Below are 22,654 nucleotides of genomic sequence, written 5' to 3' on the forward strand. Positions count from 1 at the left end.
CCTTTTAATATGTTGGTACAATCTCCAATATTTCATTAAATAAGTTAGCAAACATTGTCCAACGAATAGTTTTGTTACTCTTAGCAGTAATTAGACCTCTTTTTATCTATATCTATATATTTGTATTATTTTATAATTTTTTTCCTGGAGGTGTGCACTTATATTTAATCTTTATTTAATTAACAGTATTTTATTCAATTACACGTTTGTTATCCTCATTCATTATTCTGGAGCATCTGTAAAAACTAAAAAATAAATCTCCCTGTGGGATAAATAAAGTATCTCTGATAGTTAATAAGCTAAATGTTACAGTAGATATAAGCACTACACCATACACAAAATAGTATGTATATATACACAATGTACACAGTATTTACAGTATTTTTTTGCCCTTTATCGTTTTTGATAAGCGCATCGTTAATGATAAATATTATCGTCACGAGTCATCGTCTGAGTCTGTGGTTGAATTGTAATTGGTAGTTTAATTTGTGCTGAGTCATTCAGTCGTCCAGCTGAGGCTCTGTTGTCCTGAATTCAACAAAGGATGAGATGACTATTGTCTTTGTCCGCTAAGCAGTTTGAATTTCATTAAAGAGCTAATAAATAAACAGGACTAAACTATAACAACATAATTAATAATGGTTTTTTTTAGATTTTTACTTATGGGATACTTGCTGTATTTAGTTACACCTATGGATGAAAAGCTGTTTGTACTGTTGTGATAAACCATGAAACAAACGCCCACCAGCGGTGGATCAGATCCTTCCGTGTGAAGCGTTTCACTCAGCAACAGGATACCGTGCAGATGTGGTGCAATATGTCCTGAGACTATTGTTGTTTGACATGAGATCCTGTTCTCTTCATCTCCAACAGAATCTCAGAGGTTAGTCATGCTCACATCCATGAAGTTTGACACCAGCTTTGGTTGTTGTGGACTCAAATATCCTCAAGAAATGTCGCTCACATTAAGGAAATGTTGGATGATATTAATTTAAGAGCTTGTCTCTGCTTCATACCACAAAAGAACAACTATTTCTCACTCATGGATGACAGAGAAATGATTTATTAGATGTGATCCACCTGAAATGTGAAATGATGAACTTGATAATTAAAGGTCAATCTCCCTTTGTTCTAAAAACCCCAACAACATGGTTTATTTTCATAAACTCACCTGTTTTCTGGAGTTTTAGCCTATGAACATTTCCTTTCAGAGCGCTCCTAAAAACAGGCTGTTTTTAGGCCTTCGTGCATATGCATGAGTCAGCGTAAACTGCCCCTCAGGGATGGGTCATATTGCAGAGGACAAATTAATGTGTGTAACAACATATATACCAATAAAGGCTTAAAGCCCAATTGAATTTAAATTAATTGAATTAAACACAGATGCAGTAAATCATGAATAGTCTTTCTTCTCCTCCCCACCTTGTCTGACCACAGGAATATTCCATTTAAGAAGATAGTCCATTGTTTTGTCAGATCATCCCATAAAGGAGATATAAGGCGGTATAACGGCTACTAAAAATGGAACTGTTGTGAGCGCTCTTTGGTTTATCTATAAACTGAATTATTTATATACTGAATGTAAAGATATTAACTGTAATATCAACCTGCCTTTGTTATGTTTTTTTTAGCTGTGAGGTAGTTTGAGAGGGAGGAGCTCACATTCTTAAAGGGTAGGAGGAGCCAGAATTGTCAGGAGGAGGAGTTTCAGGTCGGTGATGTCACACGCTGGGCAAGATTCGACTGTCCTGTTTGGACTTTTTACAAAATGTGGAATAACAATGGAGGAAACATAACTTTTTACACTTTGTCCCTCTGAATCAGGCTAAAGGAATGTACAGTATACAACTGTAGTAAAACCTTTATAAAGTTATTTTTTCCTAATACTGTTCCTTTAAAGTTAGTATTTACTTTTAGGAACATCTGGCATCTTGATCTTCTTGACCATTTTTTACATTTTTTTCAAATTGCCAAATACGTATTTGTCTTTGTAATACAGGTCTTGCCTAGTTACAGTATTTTTAATATCATAACATGCCTGCAAAGCCTTATCCAACACATGCACAGCCTGGTTTCCTCACATAGTTTAACGTGAGGCTTTTATCAGAGAGTACATTGAGTTTATCACAGATGATTTCGCTTCATGTAGTTTTCATTCTCTATCAGTTCTGTTTAGTCACTTCTTTGTTCATCTGGGCTGAAGATACAGTACATTCTGAAAGAGCTGCTCATCCAATAAATATACACCAATGATTCATCCAGACCTGTTCACTGTATATATATATATATAAACTTTAAAAAAAAAAAAAACAGAATTATCTTGATAGTCGACTCAAGAAAAATTATGATATTCTATTTATTCTCATGTTTTTTTTTTTTAGCCTTTTGAATTCTTGACTTAAAGGATGATCATGTGCTGCCACCTAGCGGACAAGAGCATAACTGTCTACATTTTCTAAAAAATGATACTGATGTACATTTATATATTATTTAATCATTTATATTTCTAAAATACCTTTTTTAATTCCATTACAAGACAAATGTAAATAATACTTCAATAGGTCACTCTTTGTGTGTGTGTGTGTGTGTGTGTGTGCGTGTGTGTGTGTGTGTGTGTGTGTGTGTGTGTGTGTGTGTGTGTGTGTGTGTGTGTGTGTGTGTGTGTGTGTGTGTGTGTGTGTGTGTGTGTGTACCAAAGTTCTACATCTAAATAATGGTTTGATTCAAGTGTCCATGTCTCATGTATATTTATGACAGCATGAAGTGCCCAGAAGTTTCAAACCAACTACAGACGTGTCACGTTTATGGGTCACTGTGGAGCTGCAGGAACCTGGATGTACTTTGGTTTGGCTTCCACACAGCAGGAGCTACTGTATATTTACCCTGTCAGCGTTCATGTGGAGAGCACGTTCATCTCTGTGGGGGAAACAACATTACATGATGAATGCTGTCTCTCTGGTCTCCATCTTTAGGATGTTATCTTCCCTGTGAGTGAACATTGTTTAAGTGCACTTTTGATTCAAAGATAAATTAGTGTGAATCGATGTTGAAATTACATTAGTATTTTGAACTCATGCAAACATACATTTTATGTCAAATATTTATCTTGTTTTTTTATGTTTCTCAGTTATAAAATGCATGTTCTGTATATCTCACTGTCCTCATCACCATCTTCACACACGTTCTTTTCCATCAACTTTCACTGTTGAACTTTCTCCAGGTCAACAAAGCCACAGTGTAACTCATTCTGATCTACACTGACTTATTTAAACTCAATGATTATATCTGTGCTGAAGTATGTCAAATAAAGTCAATGATACTCATTCAAACCAGATACGTATCAATAAAAAGTGAAGCTCAGTGAATCCTAATTTAGTATTTTCTGCAAAAACCTGCAACATTTTGATAGTTTTTAACTCTCCTATTGGCAATATCAGTAGCTTTTCTCTTGGCTATGCTTTTAAACGTATAATATGTTTATCTCAGAGCTTTTATCTAATATTTTTTAGTTCACATGCATTACAAAGGACAAGGAAATCTGTAATAAGGCTTCATAATCAAGCTAGGCTAAAAACTACCTGTTAAGGTTTGAGTATCTTCACCAGGTTAATGTGTCAGTGTTACAGTATCTCCAGCATTAACTGACCACAGGGAATTCAAACTTCACATAAAACACAGGGATGGCTTTAAGCCTGAGTGTAGGTAAAAGTGGAATCTGAAATTCTAGGATTTCCTTTACAGGACAATAAAAAATCACTTGCTCCAAAAAAGTTTATGATACATTTTGATATTTCACATTTTTTTAGGCGGGGCTACCAGACTCTAAACACCCTGACTTTGTTCTTCTTCTTCACGCTCGGAGCCTGATTTTTGATTTGTGGCCCAGGGGGGCCCAGGGGGGCCCTTGGGTCCCCAAAAAGAAGAAAAAAAAAATAATTGATTTCTCATTTATTTGTGAGTCAAATATTACGACGGTTGGTGGTACCGAATCATTGGCACATACCAGTATATAAATGGAGCCCATTACCCCATACCTGTCAAGGGGGCACCAGGGGAGAACGCAGGGCTGGCCCGTGGCACAGGCAGTATAAGCAAATTCTAGGGGCGCCGGCCATCATAGGGGGCGCAAAATTGTATTTTTTTAATTAATTAAACAATCAAAGCTCTGATATTTTTAGCAAACTAAACTTAGTAGTATTATTATTAACTAAGTCTAGTTTTAATGAAAATAAAAAAAAAGTTTTATTCCCACCCACCAAATCGTTTGACAGTTCAGTTCTGAGGCGTGACGTCAGAGGCGTGACGTCAGCTCGAACCAGTTGTTTGTTATTTACTGCTGCACCAAGTGACGTCATGAAAATGGAAAGAAGAGGAAGAAAACGTGGAAAAGCCAGAGGTTTATTTATTTATTATTCATTTATTAATCAATGATAGTCAAACAAGCTAGCAGAGCGACCATGCTAATGTTAGCAGCTAGTGCTAAACAGAAACAGATAAAATACTAGCTTAACAAAAACATTGATTGCATGGCTCGTTTCTGAGCTCTCCTTTCCTCCTTGTTTTTTGTTTTCCTGGCTCATCCCCATTTGATCTTTTATCTGGTCCTCCATGAGGAGGAACGTATTGGATCATGAAGGAACATGCTTTTGATCACTTTAGGTTTCACAGGATGTTTAGGATCGTTCTTATGTCTCTGGTCCACAGGTTGGTAACATTCTCTGTGTGCATTCTTCTTATCCATCATATCATATCATATCAGTAATATTTGACTCACAAATAAAGGTTTTGAGTCTGTTAGCCCAGCCTAAAAGTAAAGTAGGCCTCCAGTAAAAAAAAAAGAAAAAGAATAAATGCCCACATTGATATAAGTAATTAAGCATCTTAGCCATTAAATTACTAATTACAGAGTGAAATCTATTTATTTATTACCTACACATCTCCTGCTAATTGGACATATCATAAATGACCACAAGAGGGCATAAGTGAGAAACCCCTCCTCATAATGCTGCAGTATGTGGCTGCAGACCCAGACCCCACATTTGTTGCCCCGCACGTTCAGACCCTTGTGGTTTTTCGACAGTGCCACCTAGTGGTTGATTCTAAAGTTGCAACTGCACAGCCTTGAATTGTTTGTGAAGCTTGGAACACTTTTAAACTTTTTTTGGAAGAAAATTTTTTTAAATAGCCTTTAATGAAATAAAATGCTTTTTTTAAATCTTCTATATGGGGTTATTTTTACAAAATAACCAACAATGAATAGGATGAGATGAAATTATTTTATTGTTTTAAATGTTTTATTGTATGAGCTTGAGTACACTTCCTTTATGGCAGTGCTCCTTCCTTCCTCGTCTGCTTTCTGCAGAACTCGTCCACTTCACTGAAAACAGATAAAATGATAAATACTGGGAAAGAAGAACCAACAATATACTCAGAAATTCCTACTTTTCTCCTCCTACCTTTGATGTGCAACAGGACCTGTCAGGATGACCTGCTCTGCCTCCTTCTATGAAATGACATTCACTTCTGAGATGCCATATATGATGACCTAAGCAGAATTTTAAGCAATTCAATTAATTTAAATCAATACATAAACATGAACTTTTCAAGTAACATGTCATGTATTCTGGCTTTGAAAATGTTGTAATATATTTAAAAAAAAACAACAACAATAACATAAAACTTGTGAGTTTAAATAACTTTTGCTATGAACAGATGCAGAAACAGCTGTGTGGAGGTGGTTTGCTGCTGATGCAAAATAAAACCATCTTATCCAAATGTATTTGTCTTCTTTTTTAAAAAAAAAATATTTTCCTAACGTAACGTGATACTGATGCTGTCATAATGTTAATTCATTTTTGGTGCTACCTTAATAAAAAGTAGTTTTAAGGACTAGCTGTTTTTCAACCTTGGGTTCGCGATCCCGTATGGGATGCATCTTGTCACTTTGTGCAATAATCATGGCTATTTTCTATTTGTATCAAAATCAAAAATTTGTGATATAAAAACTGAAAAAGGTTGGGAACGATTGAACTAATATCTCTAAATCTCATATAACCACACATAAAACTCTGTGACCTCCACAGAACTTTTATTATCTACTGTCTAACTATAAACAGTATGTATCAATATTTCTATTTGATTAAGTAGTGGCATCAATGAGATTTTTTGTCAAATAATTTATCAATGACTTGTATTTATTTATTGCTTCTCTCATATGCTCTATTTTCTTTCTCATATTATGTCAATATTTAACTTGTATTAAATCCCCACACATGTTATAAACATATATAGTTTATGTTGTGACTCGATCTGTTGTTACTGTCTCACTGTCTTTACTGCACAGGACAACGCTCTGTCTGCGTCCATGGTCCAGTACTATTCATTAACAGGTTTGTGGTTTTAATCTGCATTTAAAGTGGACGTTCTAATCATTGTCTACAGTTGGTGATGTTCATCCTGCACAGTTCACCAACAATAAGGATTTTTAGATTTTAATACTTGTTTAAAATGACTTTTCTCCTCAATACATATAAAAATATACCAGATAGAACTCTCAGGTCTAAAGGTAGTGGCCTTTAACCTGTTCCACGTTTACGTTCCAAGGTGGGGGAGGCTGCTTCCTGTTTTTACGCCCCTGGTAAATGGAACGACCTGTAGATCTGACATTAAACACTTTTAAAAGCAAATTAAAAACTCTACTTTTTTCATTGTGTGTGTATGTGTGTGTGTGTGTGTGTGTGTGTGTGTGTGTGTGTGTGTGTGTGTGTGTGTGTGTGTGTGTGTGATCTACTTTATGTACATGTTGAGCTTTTATTCTGAATTTTTATATTGTATTTTTAATTTGAAAGTCCATTGTTGAGATGACTGTGAAGCACATTGTGTTGCATGAAATGTGCTTTAAAGAACATCATCTGCTGATCATAACACATCAGTATAACCAGCTTCTATAGGGTGACCTGATCAAATATGACAGCTGATTGTCTGCTCCCTAATTGTGAAATCATGGACGACATATTTGAATGTTTTGACTCCTCCTCTTCTTCTTCTTCTTCTTCTTCTTCTTCTTCTTCTTCTTCTTCTTCTTCTTCTTCTTCTTCTTCTTCTTCTTCTTCTTCACACTAGGTAAAATCACTATTCGTCTGTTATTTGTGAACAGATCAGGCTGAAATATGGTAGCTATAATCTATGGATGTGTACACATCAACACTCGGAGCTGATTTTGGATTTGGGGTCCAGGGGGGCCCCAAAAGAAAAAAAAAAGCAGAAAGTCGATTTCTCATTTATTTGCGAGTCAAATATTATAATGGTTGGTGGTACCGAATCATTGGCACCAATATATAAATGGGTTAGATCAGAATGCAGTTTGATATGAATATTCTATGAATGAATATGATGAGACGCTCTGAGCCCTTTTTTTAAATGGGACCCTCCCCCCATTTTTATTAATTTCCAAATTTATGGGAACATAGTCATGTGATATATCGTTTCAAAGGTAATTCAACGTAGATTAAGGTTATGCCTCATACAACTCAATTAGCCCGTGGAGACGTTCCGCAGGCCCAGCCGTAGTTCATCCACATTTGTTTTTGCAGAAAAGTCAGCATGAAGGTATGTTGTAACTGTAAGGGGTGAAATGACCCCACCATAAGGTGGCATTTAGTTTTTTTTTTTTATTATTTATTCTAAACATAACTATGCATACATACAACAGAATGGTTGAAGGAGCAAAACTTTAAATAAATTGTGTAAATGTGTTATTAATTTTATTCTATATTAGGTTTCTTTCAGGTATCAAATGTTAAATAAATTGAGAGAGATTTTTTTAATTTATGTTTTATTTGTATTTATTACATTTTTTAATACTTTTTGTTTGATGCTAATCTCATATTTTATAGCTTACATTAATATGCTCTTTAAAAAAACGTACCTTCAGTAGAATTTGAATCTCTTGAGTAATAAATTCCCACTAAAGGTTCACAACCAGTCATCGAACACAACACATAACTGGTGAGGAAACTTATGAAAAACAGTTCTACTGTAAGAAGAGAAATGATGAGTGGTAGAACGTAGAACTAGAACACCAGCGTTGAGTGATTAGAAGGACAACAGTGGGATGACAGCGAGCTATAGAGCATAGATCTCTGCAGTGGAACATACGTGACCACTGTTTGATCTTTGTGTGTGTGTGTGTGTGTGTGTGTGTGTGTGTGTGTGTGTGTGTGTGTGTGTGTGTGTGTGTGTGTGTGTGTGTGTGTGTGTGTGTGTGTGTGTGTGTGTGTGTGTGTGTGTGTGTGTGTGTGAAGCTCTTTTATTAATGGCTGTGTTTGACCTGAGAAGGTCAAAGCCATTGGAGCTGTTGATGGATCCGTTCTGCTCGAGCTTTCTCTCTCTCTCTCTCTCTCTCTCTCTCTCTCTCTCTCTCTCTCGCTCTCTCTCTCTCTCCGTCTTACACAGGCCTTGTCACATGACCTGCTTTGATTGGTCGCTCACAGCGTGATGGTCAAAGTAAGTTTTGATAAACAATGATGTGGATGGAGGAGGAAACACTATAGTGTCAAAGTCACAAAATATTCTTTTAAGGCCATTTTCATCTCACAAATGTCCAGCGACACCATAGACATTATTTTTTCTCCTAGAATTAGTTTTTGATCAAGTTTATTAAAGTGTGTTACAAACAGATTACATATTTGTATTACATTATTACTATCTACAAAATGTAATGGAGTTACACTACTTTAAGTTACTTTTAGCTAATCGCACATTTATGTTATGTGAAGTCATTTTAAAATATTAATCTTATTAAATTGATAGATTAATGTCTACAAATGTGACACCACAAAACATTCAATTTTTCATTATAATATCTTATTTACCTTTGAAACAGCCATCAATACCTTAACATATTCTTATTTAACAATGTAAATGTAGAATCAATGCTTTAAAATGTGCAACATGCCTAAACATAGGCATATAATACAACATTTAATCATGTGATTTTTAATGTAATTCAAATAAAATATAAAATATTTCTTCGAGCCAAAAAGGCTATATACAAAATAAAGGTTTGTGTAACTTAGATAAAAAGCTTTTGTCTAAATAATAGAATAATTGAGCATATTATATCACAATGCAGAGATTCTTCTTCTACGCCTCAGAAAGAGGTAGAATTTTTACTCTTTTTCATTTTCATTAGAAATTCATTAATGTCTCCATGTAACGTTGTTGAGATTGTAATGAGTAATATTTTGCAGATTTTTGTTTCAGTAACGCGTTATATTACTGCGTTACAGAAAAAAAGGAATATATTACTGTAACTCATTACTTTTGTAATGAGTTACAGTAAACACTGGTTATAAATACAGAGAGTGACCTCAGATATTATCATTGTGCATTTTATTTGAACTAAATGTATGACAGAGAAAGTTCAGGATGCAGTTCTTTAATATGGATCTTGTGTGATGTGTATTTGAAAAGAATAATTGTTCAAGAAATATAAAAATGTCATTTTAAGTTGTTTTTTTTTAACTAGACATTTCAGGTTCACACACACTGATAGAAAACTTTGTAACATGTTTTGTTGAGGTTTTTTTTCAGAGGTGATGATATTTTATCAGATAAATCCATATTCTCATAGATCAATAAATGGAAGACGAACCTAAAAGAAAAACATAAAAAGTTGAATTTGAGACTCGAAAGTTTGTTTTGATCTCCAATGTAAACACTCGGTTTATTCATAAATCAATTTATATATTGTTGGAAAAGTTTCATGCATTGCATTGTGGGATGTGGAGTCCCATAGACCTTTCCTTCAGTCTTATCGTGGTTTCTTGTGTTTCTTCACCAGAAACGGAGGACAGTGATTGGCTTGGAGATCAAAACAAACTTTCAAGCAGCTTTGATTTATTGATCTAAAGACCTATACCATGTATGTATCTATATATATATAGTATTGTGACATATTGTGTAACATTTATTGATACGGTTTAAAACACAGACAATCATTAAATACAGCACATAGTTGTTTAACTCTGATAAAGTATTGTTTGAAGTCAGAGTTAATATTCCTCTATATCATGTAAATACATTGTGCATTCATTGTTAATACCTAAGAATCGAAGTGATCACACAATTGCCTTTATCTCCATCTCTTTGGCAGAGACAATATCTGCAACATTAGGAAACACGTCCAAACCTCTTTCCGTAACCAGTCCAGGATCAAAGCTTCAGTGTTATGATGCGTGCAGATAAAAATCTGCGTTTTTGACTTTTGAATGGCAGCGAGCAGGAAGCACCTCAAGGAAGCAAAGTTGTTTCCAAACCAAAGCATCTGACACAAGTTACAGACATAATGAAATCAAGCCCAGCAGCGAACGGACACGAGGGTTTCCCTGGAAAAGCTGCACCACAGACTGTGATCTCATGATGTCAGTGAGGAGACATGTTTTAAATTACAATCTATACCACACGATGGGATGAAGAACAGCACAGTGTTGTAAAAGTGCTTGGTGGATTGGTTGCTATGACTAAACACAATAATCAATCACTCTAAGGAATCAATGACAAGGCATGTTTTGGAAGGAATTAAAATAAAGAGTGAAGTTTTGATATTTTATGTTAATCATCTTGTCAACAAATTAACTAGTAATACAGTTCTCTGTAGCAGCGATTCTCAACTGGTGGGTAGGGACCCAAGGTTGGGGTCAGTTATAATTGTAATTGCATAATTTAACATTAATTACAATTATAGCATAATTATAATCGTAATAAAAAAAACTGTTGCTGTCATAATTGTAATTAAATTGTGATTGAGTTCAGATAATTCACTTTGTAATTGTAATTGTTGTGAAAAATTTATGAAAATTTTAAATTATAATTTAACACTAAATTTGGAAACCATGTTACAGTTCTATGTACAGTTGTACACATATGTAAATAATAATTCTTAAAATATGTTTCATTAAGCTTTCCTACATTTTACCGTTATAAAAAACATTTCAATCTAGGGGAATAGTGACAGAAAAAATGCTCAGACACCAGAACAATTAAAACCTATAGTTTTATTGATTAGGAAGCCTAACAAGGTAATCAATAGATAGGAAATAAATTAGATGACAGATATTTAGTGTATTTTACAGCTGATTTAGAACCAGTTAGCATTAGAGATGCTAACAGAAAGCTAACAAAAGAGGAATGTTAACTTTTATCAGGTTATTTATTTTAAGCTCAGAAAGTGGGATTAATTGTAATTGCACTGTAGTAATTGAGAATGTAATTGTAATTGACTTTCTGAGTATAAAAAATCATTGTAATTGAATTGTAATTGAACATAGGTGATTGAAAATGTAATTGTAACTGAAAATGTAATTGACCCTGACCCTGACTGAGTGGGTCATGGACAGCTGATCAAATATAAATAAAAAGATAAAAATGTATCATTTTGGACTTGTCTTTTATTTTGAAAGAAACCTTTCATGTGTCCATACCATCCTGTCATTGTCTGATCCTGTTAGATCTCTGAAGATAAGCAGGTCTGGTCCTGGTCAGTAGGTGATGGAGACCACTGAGAGTTCCAGGGGCCACAGTGGGGGACAGTCACCCAGTGGTATCTGTCATTGTGTCCTTGGGCAAGGCACTTCACCCACATTGCCTAGTATGAATGTAGTGTGTGAGTGAGTGTTGGTGGTGGTGGTGGTGGGAGGGGCCAATGGTGCAATAGTAGCTTACCACCACTAAGTGTGGAGTGAAAGAATAATGCTTTAATTCTGTAAAGTGACTTTGAGTGTCCATAAATTGATGCATTATTAATATTGTCTTTGGACATGCATGCTGTAAAATACATGTTGCACAGGAAAATATATAGACTTATATTTTAAAAAAAAAAGAATATATTTGTGTGTTTTCAAAAGGTATTTTTGAAAACATAAATTTGGTCACGATTCAATGACTGTGGCAAAATGTGCATAGTTAGCTCCACCATATTTAGTGTATGAGTCATACATCACTGATATGAGTAACACATTATATCACCTGATCATTATAGCACACTGTTGGTTGGACACAGACTTAAAGTGTTGCAAACACATGAATAATATCTGCTACTTAAACCTTTCAAAATAAGATCACCATCTTTAGATATAGGCTGGTTTATGAATTCATTTATCATCTGACAGCTTAAACTCCTGTTAATTGTTATAAAATAATAAATATCTAAATTAATAATACAACAAAACATTATTAACTACTGACATCATATTTATGATGAATCAGCTACTTCTGTTTGAACATAGACAGTTGTTTCCATAATAGTATCCATGGTACAGCCCTAAAGTGATATAAAAAAACCTACATTTCAAAAAATTCATCAAAATCATGTGACATTCATTTATTTATTATGCTTTCAACACATAAATTTATAACACAATCTCCAGATTCTGCTTCCTTCTATTTATTACAGAACAAAAGGCAGAATTATGAATATAGAGCTTTGCTGCAAAGCACAAAGTCACAATAGCGTCGTCTCCATCCTGCTCATGTTCCAGAGCTGAAACATTTTTATTAATGAAATCCATAATGAGGCTTTGGTTCATGTTTCTGTTAAAGAGAAAATAAAAACTGCTCATTTGTGTGTTTATAGGTAATATTCACTTGTCAACATTCTGCTTTAAAACTGAAATCCCTGCCTTACGTTGACCGAGTCAAATTCCTCGTGTGTACAACATACACTTGGCCAATAAAGATGATTCTGATTCTGATTCTGATTCTGATTACAATATATATATATATATGATCTATTACAGAGTGTCAAACTTATTTTCGTTGATGGGTCATATATGAGTTTAATTCCAAATGGGCAGCACCACGAAAAATTCAGATTTTTTTTAAAGGATTTGATTTTTTGTTTTTTTTTTAAAATTAATCAATATTGTGTCATTTATGAACAGTTTATTTCAGTAACATTCAAGCAAAAGGTTAAAGACATCAGAAAGCTTCAGGATTTTCACTTCCAAATTCCTCAATTTTACCACAACTTTTCTCAGAAATAAAAATGTTGCAATAAATTTAGAAATTTAACTAAATTATTGGTGGAAAACTGTGGAATTTTAAGAAATTTTGGAGTTCTTGTGATGATTTGCATTTAAAGATGACGGCAATCAATGATGAACACAGAATAAATGTGAGTAAATGTCTATATTGTGGATTTTTTTAATTGGAGGGAGTGGGACATTTACAACTGAATTATATGGTAATTAATTACACATCATGAGTCATTTTTATTTTAACAAAATCCTCCAAAACGCCACATCTGACCCGCCGGCCACAAATGTGACACATCTGATCTGAATCACTGTCACATGATTAGTTGTGACTATTCGTGTCGAGGTGCACGTCTCCGCTACTTTGACCTGTGACTGAACTTTTCTGCTAAACTCTTCATTTTTAAGGATAAAGCTTTTAATTTTATTTCTGCTGTGAGAAACTGAAAGTACATGCAGTTTCACATGCACAAAAAATGTATAGATTTTTAGAATAGCCTTTGATTGAAAGTTGAATCCAAACTTTGTCGTCTGAGGATGAACAGTTATTATAAACATGCTTATGGTTATTAATGTTTATATTCCATCAGGATCTGTGGAGCACATTGGTAAACATATCACTTTCTACATTATATATGCTGACCAATATTGTCATGTTGTCCATTTGTTGATGGATAATTGGCAAAAGTAATGATCTTGCATCAGTGTTAGTGTTACAGAATTATTTTTAAATTAAAAACAGTGATGATTGTAATGATGAGACCAACTAACACTGAATGTTTCCATGTCTGTGTTGGTTAGAACCAATCAAAAGGAGGAAAAACCAAATGAAAAACAATGCATGTGTCAGAGCAAATGAGGCAGTTAATACTCACTAAAAAAGGCAGATTTTAGTCTGATTGTATAAAGCTGCAAACATTACTTTTTGTATCTGGTCATAATTTAATGGTCGATCAGTAAAACTCTACATCTATCATCTTTTTCCAATATCTTCAAGAAGAATACAATTGTTTAGCTTTTTACAGTTGGTGTATTTATTATTCTGCTTGTATAAAATAACCTTAAATGAACTTTGTTTGTCATTCTCAGACTTGTTTTATAGAAGTCTTTATTCTTTTCTTCATTGGTCACCATGCCAACAGTCTTTAATTCCTTAGGTTTCAGTCAGTATTGACTAACTGAGACCCTCCCACATTTGGGTTGTTATGACAACCTGTCAGAAGATAATTTTTTATCAGCAGTCTGGTCTATGCACTGATTTACCCATGAGTAGACTGTCATGATGTTGTCTTTATGCTGTTTTAAATATGCTGATTTGATGCAAATGCTTTTCAAAGTGGGAGGTACTAGGCTGCACATGTGACATAAACATAGGTTGGAGGATGTTTTAATGGACTGAATGGAGCTCAGATTCACGTGGTCATAACTCGTGCCTTTTTGAATCTTTCATGTGGACCTTCATGACCTGACAGTCGTTTAGTTTATGTTGTTGGGACAAATGATAAACTAGGGAATTTCTCAACATTTTCCATAATTGAAAGCTCTAAAGATGATTCTCAGACCTATGGAGGGATGGTGATCACATGGCCCAGGAGATGTTGGCCGTGTGCTCCTTGGCCTTCATGCGCAGGACAGCAATACTAGACGAACGCCTCTCGAACTCCGGCTTGGCCTCGAAGGCCGGGTGGCTGTTGGCAGGGGGCGTGAGGAGGGAGTCTGCACTGAAGAAGTTGTTGAGGGACATGTGACCAAACTTGTTCTGCTGATTGGGGAAGCCGACGTAGCCGTGGTCCACAGAGGACGGGGCCGAGCGGGAGTTGTGAGAGTAGGAAGTGACGCAGGGCGGAGACCCTCGAGGCAGCATGCAGGAGGAGACCACAGAGGCACTGGGAGGGGGGCTGGGCCACAGGTTGTTGGGGATCTGTTGAGCAAGAGAAGACATTAGACAAGAACTACAAACCTAGGATAGAAAAGCTCACAAAAAAATACTGTCATTCAGAAAATATAGAAGTATAGAAGCAACACAGGAGTGAGTAAAGGGTTGATCAAGTTGTACACACACACACACACACACACACACACACACACACGCTGCTCCCCACAATCATTTTGTACCAGATAAAATTCTTGCCTAAAAACATAATTTACTCCAAAAAGAAAGGAAAGAGTTAAAAATGCTGTTAAAAAATGAGTTTTCATCTCCACCATAAACAATCCTTTTATTGACATTTTGCGCATTGCATTATGGGATATGGAGTCCCGTAGACAGATGCATAGAAGTGTTTTTACTTCTTATTTTTTCCACCAGATTGTGGGACATTATTCACTCAACACCATTTTTTGTTCTAGTTTGTTCCCCGTGATATCAGAATAAAATATATATTAATGCCACTTCTACACAACTCCACACCCCACAATGCAATGCGTGAACATTTCAACAAACAGAGCGGCTAATTCCACTTTTTAAAGTAATTATGTAAATTAGTAAATTATGTTGAAGTCATTGATCTATGACTATGAGGCATATGATTTTATCTTATTAAAATATTATCAGGGTAGTTTAGTGTAGCAAATCTCCTACTAGACTGTCCTTAAATCATGTGCATATGTATAGAGATACATTATTATTATTTATTACAAAATAAAATAATTCCTTTATATTACAATTTCCATAAGTGACCATGTTGGTGTCATTTCACAGAAACTATCAGAGGCCTTCTGTGAACATTAGTTTAACACTTTGACTTTAAAAGTTGAGGGAATAGCTGAGCCTGTCTCCATAGAAACAGGGTAAAAGGCAACTCAGACAGAACCCAGTCTATCATAAGACATTGTATTAATTCTGTTTCAAAAATGTTCTGTCTTTTCTTCTTCTGGGTTTTTTGTTTAGGTGGCATTTCCAATATTTAGTTAAAGTGCATTATAATGTAAATTCTTTTCAAAGCTCAAATTAGTTACTAAATAAACACAATTGTCTTTAGAAACTTATTTCTAAACAAAACTATTCCACACTGTATAGAAAGTGTAAAAGTGTAAGTCAAACAATTTGACACATTTGACATATCCAGATGCCTGTTTAATCAATTATTAGAGTTAAACATTCCAAAATGACAGTGTGGTTTTACCATCAGTGACTTTATTAACATTCCAACATTCACATTTGTACTTTCTTATGCAGAGACTTAAATGTATTCATGGGTGGAAAGAAGCCGCAGCAATGACCAAACCTCAAAGTCAACAAAAGAAGACCCAAGGGTGCCTAAAAGCCTCATAAATTCCCTCAATATCCAACGTGTTCGTGAGTCTGAGAGACAGAATGAGCCACTGCCAACATGGCAACATGCCGACGTTCAATGACAGTAATCAGAATCAGCTGCATGGGCAAAGCTGCCAACCATAGGTCAATCAGAAGCACATGTGAGACACATGTGAGACGGTGCAGCTGATTTCTGACCTGGTCGAGGTCAGACCAAAGTGTTTTACATCGTGAACCCAAAACCTCTGAGTTCCCACTTATATACATATCCAACAAATCCAAGAATATTTTTTGTAAGTTTAATGGGTTGCTATGGAGACGAGTGTTTCACAAACTTCTACCCTTAGCTCACGTTATACATTATTTACATTATTTATTAGTGTCTGCCGCCTCGTCTAAACGCTCTCTTGTGTCTCGTCCAACATAAACCTTAAATTTAGGCCTTTATTCATTTATTTCTGAGATTTTTGCTCGTTTTAGAATTTGAATTTTACCTTTTGGTGTATTTTAATGAGTTGTGCCACAAAATTTTATTAATAGATGAGAAAAAAAGTCTGTGTGCATGTAAAAAAAAAAATTAACATGTTGAATGTTAAAAAAGAAACTGACAAATGTTTATGTGTACTTCCTGAGAGATGTTCAAGCACCCCTAGGAGTACACGTACCCCAGTTTGAGAACCACTGCTATAGACAAACCCCTTGAAAAAGTTGAAAATATGCTTGAATATAAACTTTAGGGAGAGAGTTTGTTTTGTGGATTTGCAGATATTATTATTCCTTCTCTGTGGCTTTTTCACACACGAACATAATATCAAGTTAGTCTGAATAAACCATTTATTACCAAATGTTCACGGTTTGTTTACGTTATTTAGTCATAACACAACTTTCTTTAAAAAACAACAATGTTTATTACTTTTTTATTCACTTATGTTACAACCCTAACTTAGTTAATTTCCTTTTAAAGTGTATGTCAATGGAATCAAACTGGACGCCATGCAGTAATTAGATTACATTTTAGAGTATTTGTTAATGGCATCATGTAGACAGTTAGCACAATTCCACAGTATACAACAAACTATTTTTCAATATTTTAAACTCCTTTATTTATTTCTTCAATCAATAAATGTATCTTTAATAGATTTGACTTTGTTCCATACATTATTATTGTCTTAATTCCTGTTTTTTTGTTTTTGTTTTGATTGTTTTGTTTTTTGATGCATGTTAACACACATGTAGCTATTGATTTCTGTATTTTAGGACAGCGATTCTCAACTGGTGGGTCAGGACCAAAAAGTGGGTCACAGACAGCTGGTCAAAAATAAGTAAATACTTAATGTCTCTCATGTTAGAATTGTTCTTTATTTTGTAAGAAACTTTTCTTTTGACAGGCATACTGTGAAATGTGTTACACAGGAAAATATATAGATTTATGTTTTAAAAAGAGATTAAATATGTGTGTGTTTTCAACAGCAATATTTTTAAAAACTAAATTTGGTTGGTTGAATTCTAAAAAAATTAATAACCATGGCCAAATGTGGGTCCCAGTTGAGAACCCCTGTTTTAAGCAATTCGTTAACGGCATCATGTAGACATTTAGCGCAATTCCACAGTATACAACAAACTATTTTTCAATATTTTACCAATCAGTAAATATATCTGCAGGTTGGAATTGTTCCGTAACTGAAAACAAATAGTTTTTTTTTATTATCTTTTATTATTATTATTATTATTCCTTGTGTTTTTGTTTTTTGGGGCATGTCAACACATCATTTCTGTATTATAGGATATTAAACTACATGAACTCGATCTGTAACACTTTTTTTCATAATAAATCATGATCTAACATTTTAGCACATTTTGCTAAATTGTATTAATAATTATTGTATGGCTTTTGCTGATTAAAAAAAACAGTTTTCATCGAATATTTTATTTGCATTTGCATTGGTTGATTTATCAGACAACCATGAATACATTTGTTTTACAAAATTAAAAAAAATGCTTGAGATTTATTTTTAAAAGTTAAAGTGTGCTAACAGAGATAACAAATCATTTTCCTAACCTAATTACTTCTGTAAGTCTGGTATCTTATTATTTATTATGTCTTTTTGATTGAATTTAGGCTCAATACAACCCAGGAAAGCCCTAATCTATATAGTTCCGAAATGGAAAGGGAACAAAGTGACATTGTGCATCTCCTCTCACCTCATCTTTTACCTGACCTTTGTCCAAAAAGCAAGACAAATGTTCATCCAACATGAAATGTGATATTAGCTCATCCATCCAGCAGTGACACCTCACAGAGGCTCTAATCAACATCCTGAACACTCTTATCTAAATATATGCTTCACAGTAACAGATTAATAGAGCTGTAATGGCACATGCACGGTCTTTTCATGCATTTTGGAGTGACACATTAATGAAGTGTCTTAGGACGGCTGGGATTTTTACGCATGTTTTACGCACAAGAAAAACGTGGATCCACATTCCAGGAAAGAGGTTTTCTATCTTTTTCTGCCACAGTTAAACTACGACTATGAGTGAAAAGTGTGTACCTGTGTGTAACTGTCGGTCCTCGGTAACACCGACAGGTCGTAGGTGGCTGCAAAGTGAGTTTTGGCTTGTTGGATCTGTCCATAGCGCTCTCTTTTCCTCCACTTTGCTCTTCTGTTCTGAAACCACACCTAAATGCACCAAAAATTATAAGAATACAAATTAAGAAGAAATCAAAAAACTAATCGATTGTTTAATCTTTATAATTATTAGAATTTTCACTGAAAAATGTTAAGAATTAAAAAAAAAAAATGTAATATAACAATTCATTCAAAAGAAATTCATACATTTCAATTACAATTTTTAAATTGTCTTTTTTTGGGATTTCCATTATGTTTGAGTTTTTAAAAACCTTTTTTTGGGGGGGACAATTTATTTTCTGAAATTATCCAATTTAATCATTTAATTGTTTTTCCCCACTACATAAGTTCCGATTTTTACAAATTTTCAAAAAAAAATTGCATATGACAATTTATTCAAAAGAAATACATACATAATTATAATCTTTTTTATTTATTTTATTACAGAATATTTTTTTTGTTCACTTTTTTTAAAAAAAATAAAATAAAAAAAAACAATTAATTAAAATGAAATACATACATATATAGAATTACAATTTTTAAAGTTTTTTTTTTTTTTTTTTGGAGGGAATAATTTGTTTTCTGAAATGATCCAATTGAATAATTTACTAATTTTTTTTCACTAAAAAAGTTCAGGTTATTTTAATTTTTTCAAAAAAATTTATATATCAAGTCACTAAAAATATTCAGAACGAAATTTAATGAAAAAGTATTTAGTTTTTGAGGGACTTTTCATTTTGTTTAAACTTTTTTGTGTCTTTAATTATTTATTTTGGTGCAAAGGACATTTTTCCAATGCATTTCAAAAGAAGAATAAAATGTTTATTTGTAAAACTTTCCACACACAGGAATGTGGAGACTAACCTGCACTCGAGCCTCCGTTAACTCCGTCCGCATGGCCAGCTGTTCCCTCACGTAAACATCTGGATAGTGTGTTTTCTGGAACACCTTCTCCAGCTCCTCCAGCTGTGCACTGGTAAAGGTGGTTCGGTGCCGTCTTTTCTTGCTGCTGGACACGTTACTGTCACATTTGTCTCCAACGTCGTCCAGGTCGGTTTTGTCGGGCCCGGTGCTCACCGGGGAGGTTCTCAGAGTGCAGCAGCTGTCCATGGAGCGCAACGTCTCCTCGTCTGTTTTTGTCAATGCGTAATTGCCTGGAACGAGGAAAAAATGTTTTTAAAACTCCATGTTTTCATCTTAATATTTTATCACGGGTTTTCCCCCAAAAGGTGGAATATTGACTTATTTAACTGGGTCCAAAAATGAGATTTAAATATACAGCATCCAACATTTACATTTCGGTTGATAAAATTATCCAAAATAATTTCCTGATATTACTGAAGAAAAAACATATTTTCTTTATGTTTTCCTTGTTAATTAATTTCTCTATATTATATTATATTATATTATATTATATTATATTATATTATATTATATTATATTATATTATATTATATTGAGGCCTTTGTATTAAGCGTAATTATTTATTTAAAGACAATTTGATTTATTCATATCTGCTACAATCTGCTACACACACATGAGATGCGTGTGTCATTCAAAAACAGCAAACGACACCACTCTGGACATTATTATTATTATTATTATTATTATTATTATTGATAATGAATACAAACTTGAATAAAGCTCTCCTACCGTTGTGGTCCCCGCACGGAGAGGACCGCTGATCGGCGCCCTGCAGCCCGAAGGCCTGCACACACTTGGGGGAAGTCTTAGTGAAGTACGGTGGTCCGTCCAGACTCTCCATAACCTGGTCCATGTAGTAATCACTGGCCTTCATTACTTGGCTTTTTAAAGTGAATTTATCCTCCATGTATTCCATCATCTTTCTCTAAATCAAGTCTCACCATGGGATGAAACACTGATGATGTTAATGCACTAATGCGTGTGTGGAGGGGACGGGGTCTTTATATCCTTCACAGAGACGTAGAATCAGCAGGAGCGACCTCCCCCTCCTCCCCCTCCTCTATGATCCAGATCCAGCCCCTCCCATGGTTCATGGTCCAAATCAGTCCAGATTCATCATCAGCTCAGAAACGACCACATGGTCTGATCCAGACTCACTCATTCACTACAAAATTGGACAATTCCATATTTAAATGTCTCACAAACTGTTCAACTCACCGTTTACACAAGGAGCAGAATTATGGAGGTAGATTTGTGTCTTAATTATTCAGTCAAAAATAAATATTTTCATTCAAATTGAAAAATTGGGGGAAAAAAATGTTCAAATGCAAAAAAAAATTAAAAATAAATAAATTTTGAGACCCAAATAATTGCATTTGAACACTTTTTTTGATTGAAAATAAATGTTTTTTTGATTGAATAATAATAATAAATCTCACCTACATACTGAATTAAGTATTGTTTGATGTACTCAAAAAGCATAAAGGCAAAATTATTATTATTATTATTATTATTATTATTATTATTATTTTTTTTTTTTTTTTTTTTTTGCTTGTTGCAAACAAATAATATAGGAACTTTTTTTCTTATACGTCTTTCTTGAATTTGACATAAAAAAAATTACATTAATTATTCAATGAAAGTTAAACAATAGTAATGCACAGATTACAGAATATTTCATTTTAAAGATTTAAAATAAATCACTTTTTTATTTTCTAAAATATAATTCTATTCTTATTTAATCCCAGGGCACCAGTATTGATCTGAGGTAAATATTTTCAGTAATGTGTCATTTCTGATACTCAAAGGGATTTTATTAAAGACATTTCTACACATTGTTTCCTTTCAGGTGTGATTTGGAACATCATCGTCCAGCACTCAATCACTGTCCTCTGCAGGAATAAGCACCATATAATGATAAGTTGTTTACACAAAAACAAAAAAATACAATTGTGCTGTACTTTTATGAAATACATTAACAAATAATAATAATAATAATAAACTTTATCTATATAACACTTTTCAAAACACGTTACAAAGTGCTTTCTAAAGGCAGCTGTACATTAGAAAATAAAAAATACAAAGTTCTGGTCAGAGATTAAAACAGTTTAAAAAACAGAAACAAAAAAACAAGTTACAAAACAATCAGTGTTATTTATAGAGCATATATAGAAAACATGCACTAGAATATTCTTAATTTTAAATAAAAAGTATTTCTAATTGTAATCTAAACAGGGGTTCTCAACTCTAATCCTGGGACCCACATTTTGCCACGTAATTAAATTATGACCCACTTCTTTTTAGAATTTAACCAATCAAATTTAGTTTTTCAAAAATAGCAGTTGAAAATATTTAATGTTTTTTAAAACATAAGTCAATATATTTTCCTGTGTAACATGCATTTCACAGCATGCCCGTCAAAAGAAAAGTTTCTTTCAAGATAAACAACAAGTCCAGCATGAGAGACATTAAATATTTATCTATTTTTGACCAGCTGTCCACGACCCACCCATGCAGGTCCGCGACCCACTTTTGGGTCCCAACCCACCAGTTGAGAATCACTGATCTAGTATACTATATGGCTCCTGTGTGTTTATTGTTTTTATCTTGTGTTTTACATCCGTTGATTGCCGATTTCAAAGAAATGAATAGATATTCATTCATTCATTCATTCCTGGTGAAAAAGGACAGGACAAGTCAAACTTCCACTGCCTTTTGGGTGAATTGTAGCACAAACCTAAAGTCTCCATCCACCGCCTGCGATGCCGTGCGTGCATAGCTTTGGTTCGCTGTAGGGTCAGTGGCAGTAA

General features: G+C 34.0%; 1 protein-coding gene across 1 annotated transcript; it reads right to left on the reverse strand.

The window, feature by feature from the left end:
• Positions 1-14,531: 14,531 nt before the first annotated feature.
• alx1 (ALX homeobox 1) lies at positions 14,532-20,769 on the reverse strand. The gene is made up of 4 exons (XM_028451005.1): positions 20,574-20,769; positions 19,785-20,074; positions 18,843-18,971; positions 14,532-14,955 (listed from the first exon to the last, which is right to left on the reverse strand). Exons 1-4 carry the CDS (start codon positions 20,761-20,763, stop codon positions 14,614-14,616), a joined length of 951 nt encoding a protein of 316 aa, XP_028306806.1. The 5' UTR covers positions 20,764-20,769; the 3' UTR covers positions 14,532-14,613.
• Positions 20,770-22,654: the final 1,885 nt, after the last annotated feature.

Source organism: Gouania willdenowi, chromosome 6, assembly GCF_900634775.1.
Source record: "Gouania willdenowi chromosome 6, fGouWil2.1, whole genome shotgun sequence".
NCBI lineage: Eukaryota > Metazoa > Chordata > Actinopteri > Blenniiformes > Gobiesocidae > Gouania > Gouania willdenowi.

Excerpts from the sequence above, each read along its gene's own strand:
- alx1 (XM_028451005.1), bottom strand. The coding sequence starts at position 20,763 with ATGATGGAATACATGGAGGATAAATTCACTTTAAAAAGCCAAGTAATG. Across the intron at positions 18,972-19,784 it reads TAACGGAGGCTCGAGTGCAG|GTGTGGTTTCAGAACAGAAG; the intron begins GTTAGTCTCCAC and ends TGGTGCATTTAG. Across the intron at positions 14,956-18,842 it reads GGACCGACAGTTACACACAG|ATCCCCAACAACCTGTGGCC; the intron begins GTACACACTTTT and ends CTTGCTCAACAG.